Below are 6387 nucleotides of genomic sequence, written 5' to 3' on the forward strand. Positions count from 1 at the left end.
CTGAATCAATTTTTATATATACAACAAAAAATTTATTTAATTAATTTGGTTGATTTATTTTAGTCATTATTTATGACTTTTATACTATTCAGTTAAAGAATTACCATAAAGTTTCCACTCGAAATATGAAATTAATAATATTAGTCATTTCAAGCTTTTAATTTCCCGTGCGGCAACGCACGTGCCGACATCCTAGTTAAAATAAGAAGTGATTTAAATATAATTATCTTTTAAAGTAAATGTAGGTAGGTCTCCAAATAGTAGATACGATGGGTTCAACAAAACCGGTCAACATTTATGAGTCTATATAATTTGTACCTCAACTCCAAAGGTCTTATGGACCAACACAATCTATTGTTCTTTCTTTCTTATTAATCGAATAGATAGATATCAGTGTCTTGAGCCTTCATCAATGGAATCCAATTGCGTTCAGTTTCTCGAGAACAAGACTATTCTCGTCACCGGTGTTCCTGGTTTCCTCGCCAAAGGTACCAACTTGGATCCCTTACCAGATAATATGTTCAGCATCACAATCAAGATTTTGTGATTCAGTCCAATTTTTGTGTTTAATTGTTTTAGTGACTATTGTTGGTTCATTACGGCCTTTGTATTGTATTTGCATGGCAAATATATAAAATTCATTAGTGAACGTAAACCAATATTTCTTCTTTTTTGTTTACTGCGAACGTAAACCAATATTTCACATATTATTACTGAATTTTTTATATCTAAATTGGTATACTTATATATTTTTCTGAAAGAACTTTACTTTCGATATTAGATTATTAATTTGTCGTCCATACAGCAAACGTATAGTTTTGGCTCTTTCTATTTTCATTTGGAATCTATCTAATTATAATTTTAACTAATTGTCACTTGTGATGGTGAACAACTCCGCCGAAACTAATCATAATTAATGACTTTTAAAGTTTAACTAATAAATTTTATAATTATTATAGTGTTTGTGGAGAAAATACTGAGGATTCAACCAAACGTGAAGAAGCTTTTCCTTCTTTTGAGAGCAGCAGACAATGAATCAGCCATGCAACGGTTTCGCAGTGAGGTAAAAATAAAACATTTTGTCATACATATAAACTAATATCTCTATGAAGATTAAATAAGCTTTACAACCAAATTATTTTTATGTAAATTCTATATATTATATTTTTTGAAATATGATCTGACTTACATGATATATAATACAACAGGTTTTGGAGAAAGATCTCTTTAGAGTGTTGAGGAACAAATTAGGTGATGGAAATCTAAAAGCTTTAGTATCAGACAAAGTCATCCCTATTCCGGGTGATATTTCAGTTGATAATCTGGGAGTGAAGGACTCTGATCTCTTAAAACGTATGTGGAATGAGATCGACATCGTTGTCAATGTCGCCGCCACGACGAACTTCGATGAAAGGTGTAGAATAAGTTGTGGTCGTTAAATCATTCAATTATTATTCTTGAAGAAGACGATACTGAAATCTAACTTTTGTTTTTACGAAAAAATTATAAATTGATTTGTTTTTATAGTTTTGTATGATTGAAACCTAACTTTAATCTTCTTATATGTATATATATATATACATATAAAAAACAGATACGATGTTGGGATTAGAATCAATACATTTGGACCGCTCAATGTCCTAAACTTTGCCAAGAAGTGTGTTAAAGGACAGTTGCTTCTCCATGTCTCAACGGGTGAGCTCGATAATCTTATTTTTTTTGGTATAAAAATCATATTCTGATGTTGTTTTTTTTATGTGTAGAGTAGTGACCGTATTTAACGGATCATATAGATATAGTGATAGACCCCTCAAATTTTTTATCTTTGTAGCGTATGTGTGCGGAGAGAAGTCTGGACTCTTACAAGAGAAAACATTTCACATGGGAGAGACGTTGAATGGACATGGAAATTTAGTTATCGAAACTGAAATGGAACTAATGAAACAAAAACTGAAAGAACTACAAAAACTAGATTGTCCTGTAGAAGAAATTGCACAAACAATGAAAGATCTTGGAATGTCAAGGTCAGTGTAATAATCATCAACCAGCTTTTATTTTTTTTTGAAAGTGTCCATTGATCTAGAATCGAACTGGTCTTAATTACTAGGGCCAAGTTTCATGGATGGCCAAACACATATGTGTTTACTAAATCAATGGGAGAGATGCTTCTTAATAACCATAAAGAAGATCTTCCTGTCGTTGTCATCCGTCCCACGATGATCACTAGCACTTTTTCAGAACCATTTCCCGGTTGGATCGAAGGGTTAAGGTAAATATATACCATTTATAGATTGATCATGTTTAGATTGCATGAATGGGAGAATTCATGATACTCTTATGTCGTATGTGCAGAACCATAGATAGTGTGATTGTAGCATATGGCAAAGGAAGGCTTAAATGTTTTCTTGCAGATCCAAACTCAGTCCTTGATCTTGTAAGTTCAACTTAATTTAGGTTGTGATTGTCTACTTGTCCTCCTAAAACGTCAATTGTGCATTGCGTTTATATATAGAAAGTTAAAATAAATTAAACATTTTTAAACGATAAAACGATTATCTTAATATAAAAATATATGTTAGGGAGTGTCTGGTTAGACGCTAAATACAAAATTGAAATTTGGTGTTTGTGTTTACAAATTAACAAAATAAAATTACATCAAAATTCTTCAAAGGTGTAATTTGGAAAAAGAAGAATACCATAATTTAAATTTCTAGCAATCTCACACGCCAACCACACTTTCAAAGCTTGGTTCCATTGGTTGACTAAATGTACCTAAGATCCAGAGTTCAGTGCACCACAGAGTGTGTAATAGACATAAATTAGCATAGGCCTTAAGACCATATATAACATTCTTTTCGAATGGCACATGATATCAATTAGTCAGTTAATACTATCTATGGGAATACACGATATTTTTGTCTGTGTTATTATAAGCTATATTAGTCATTGTGGTGCACTGAGAGTAACATTCACAGGTACCTGTGGACATGGTCGCAAATGCAATGGTGAATGCTGCGGCAATACACGCGGGAAAATTAGGCTCGCAGACCGTGTATCATGTTGGCTCGTCGTCTAAGAACCCTATCACATTCGAACAGGTTCACGATCTCGCAGCTCGTTACTTCACCAAAAACCCTCTTTTTGGACTCAATGGTTCACCCATCATAGTCTCCAAAGGTACTATCTTGTCAACCATGGCTCAGTTCAACTTCTACGTGACCCTTCGTTACAAGCTACCTTTGCAGGTACACATCTTTTTGTTTTCTTTCTTTAATATTATTACTAACACCAAATGGCGAATGTTGAAAGAAGAGTCTTACTTTGTTAATAAAATTGAAGAAAAAAGTAAATCAAAAAAGATATATTAAAAACAAAACGAATTTTATTCAAGTCTTAAATTTCTGACAAATTTTTACGCATACTATATTCTCTTCTACTATCAGATGTTGCGATTGATAAATATAATTTATCCATGGTGGAATGGAAACAAATATAAAGACATTGACCGCAAAATTAAGTTGGCGATGCGGTTGGTCGAGCTCTACAAACCTTATGTCTTGTTTAAGGGCATGTACGTATCAATTTCAATTTTTTCATAACTAATTTTCAATATCTATTACAGTCTTCATTCTTCCAAATATTTTTTCTTATTTTGCCGCTACTTTTTTTTGTGTGCAGATTTGACGATTCGAATACTGAGATACTGCGGTTGAAAATAAAAGAGGTTAATAAAGAAATTAATGGTTTGTTCCAATTTGATCCAAAGACTATTGATTGGGAAGATTACATGATGACCATTCATATTCCCGGCCTCATCGCCTATGTACTCAAAAAATAAAACGTTAAGACATTAAAATGTTTATTATTCTCATTTCTTGGTTACCTAGTAATTATTTGAACTGAGTAAAATTGTGTATGGGTTTGAAAACAAAAACAAGGTGTGTATCCCATTACTAAACAAACTTGTTAAATTTATGAATATATACTTTAAATTTTGATCTACTACTTCTTGTTAAATTTATGAATATATACTTTTATACCTCTTTAGTTGCCTTTATTAATTGTTGACTTGTTGTCGGCTGAGTTTGCAGTTTGGTAGACGAATTCAGCCTTATAATTTTCAGGGATACATCGATTAAATTGTCAAACTGATTGGTTTAGCGGTTAGCGTGTACAGTTCAAACCAAATTTGTAGACTGAACTACCAATCAATGAGTTTTTTAAAATAGTAGTGCAGTTAAGAACAAAAATTTGAGTCCTTATTAATCCTATGCATGCATTGCTACAAAATTTTATACTCTTATTCCCCTCTATTTCACAGAGAGTATCAGCACATGAAAATAGACTAAAACTACCCGAAACTGTTTATTTATGTAATTACAATTGTATATTTTAAGCTCTTTTCATGTAATTATAAATAATTAGTTTTGCAGACGTTTATTTCGTAGACTTTTTCTTAATTTAGTCAATAGTTATTGTGATAATTTAAGCTCTTATAGCTGGTTCTAGGACTCTTTTTACTTCACATGTGATGCCAACTTCACACGGCCCATTTCAATGACTAAAGAGTCAAACCCTCTGTACCTCTCAGTGTATCCTCCACACTTAGCATAACTGCATCATGGACACTCAGTCTTCACATATATTAGATCGACGTCACTTTCTAAATACTCCATCTATTTATGGCTTTTGGTTTAAACTTTTCACCTTTAACAGAAAAAAAAAAAATTCATTTGATTTGAATATTCCACCACTTATTAGTGATGATTATGTTTTCCAAATATATAGAAGTCGTTAGGGATGATACTGAATCAATTCATCCAAATAAAGATACAAAGTCATCTCGTCTTCCCAAGGTACTCTTTTAATCGATTTGAATCCAAATCCGATGGCAGGATCGGAAGCACAACTTATAGAGCTAAATCTCAGTCAACTGTATGAAGAAGATAAAGATTACTTTGTTGGAAATCCAAGTATATATCAAATCGTTTTTCTAATATACACATAGAGTGGTTGTGTTATAAATGGAATATTAATACGTTTCGTATAGAACTTGTGCTTTTCTTTTCATATTTAGTTCATAGAAATGTGTCACATACTCCATCTAAATATTTTTGAATAGAACAAACCATCATCGGTCAACAAATGGAAAGAAAAAGAATGTTAAAAATGCTCAACAGGTCCACGATCTCGTGGCTCGCTACTTCACCAAAAACCCTCTTGTTGGACGCGATGGTTCACCCATCATTGTCTCCAAAAGAACTATCTTCTCCACCATGGATCTGTTCAGCTTATATGTTACCCTTCGTTACAAGCTACGTTTGCAGGTACGTATATTTTTGTTTTCTTTCTTAAATCAATAATAACACCAAATGGCGAATGTTGAAAGAAAAGTCTTCTTTTGTTAACAAAAGAGAAAACTAAATCTAAAGAGAAATATTGAAATTAATAACTCGAATTTTAGTTATGAAAATTTCTTACGCATGTATTTTCTTCTACTATAAGATGTTGCGATTGATAGATATAATCTATCCATGGTGGGATGGAAACAAATACAAAGACATTGACCGCAAAATTAAGTTGGCAATGCGGCTGGTTGAGCTCTACAGACCTTATGTATTGTTTAAGGGCATGTATGTATCAATAAAAATTATCCATAAGTATTTCTAATAAATTTTGATGCTTCCAATTATTTTTTCTTATTTTGACGCAACATTCTTTTCGTTTTTTTTTAATATTATTTTGCAGATTTGATGATGTGAAAACTGAGATACTGCGGTTGAAAACAAAGGAGATTGATACTAAACTGTATGATTTGTTCGAATTTGATCCAAATTCTATTGATTGGGACGATTACATCACGACCATTCATATTCCCGGCCTCATCACTTATGTACTCAGGCAATAAAACGTTTGGATACTAAAATTTGTATCATTTACTTGAATCTAGCTAGTAAAATTGTGTGTTTGTCGGGGCTGAAAACAAAAACAAGGTGTGTTTAACCATTATTATAAAGAGTTTCATATCTCTCTTGTGTTCACTTATGTTGTTAGTCTGCAACCACAGTTTTCTAATTTTTTTTTGGCTATTAATAATAATCGTCAAATGTAACAAATTAATGATTTGAAAAGAGTGATTTTTTTTTTTTAGTGCTTTTTGTGATCTCCATACATGTCTTACACTACATTGATAAATATATACTATATTATCGCCCTGGACGTTTGGTGTGTTGAGTTATTCGGTTTTCCTGAAATTCAGGTTTCCAAAAATTTCAGGTTTTTCTGGAATTTAGGTTTTTCTGAAATTCAGGTTTTCAAAAACTTCACTGAATTAAACCGAAATTGAATTCGTTTCGGTTTGGTCATTTCTCGGGTTAATCGGATTGG

The 6387-nt window shown here is 32.1% G+C and overlaps 1 protein-coding gene across 3 annotated transcripts; it reads left to right on the forward strand.

Moving 5' to 3' along the window:
- Positions 314-5923, forward strand: LOC104780301 (probable fatty acyl-CoA reductase 4). 3 transcript variants are annotated; one of them, XM_010504801.2, is made up of 10 exons: positions 314-488; positions 960-1063; positions 1209-1414; positions 1595-1695; positions 1832-2024; positions 2108-2269; positions 2353-2434; positions 2976-3245; positions 5506-5633; positions 5749-5923. In XM_010504801.2, exons 1-10 carry the CDS (start codon positions 413-415, stop codon positions 5906-5908), a joined length of 1482 nt encoding a protein of 493 aa, XP_010503103.1. In that variant the 5' UTR covers positions 314-412; the 3' UTR covers positions 5909-5923. The 3 variants fall into 3 exon arrangements, with proteins under 3 accessions (XP_010503103.1, XP_010503102.1, XP_010503104.1); XM_010504800.2 differs by lacking the exons at positions 5506-5633; positions 5749-5923 and adding exons at positions 3444-3571; positions 3679-4002 and having other exon boundaries at positions 315-488; XM_010504802.2 differs by lacking the exons at positions 5506-5633; positions 5749-5923 and adding exons at positions 3499-3571; positions 3679-3834 and having other exon boundaries at positions 315-488.

Source organism: Camelina sativa, chromosome 4 (genome assembly GCF_000633955.1).
Source record: "Camelina sativa cultivar DH55 chromosome 4, Cs, whole genome shotgun sequence".
In the NCBI taxonomy this organism is placed as follows: domain Eukaryota; kingdom Viridiplantae; phylum Streptophyta; class Magnoliopsida; order Brassicales; family Brassicaceae; genus Camelina; species Camelina sativa.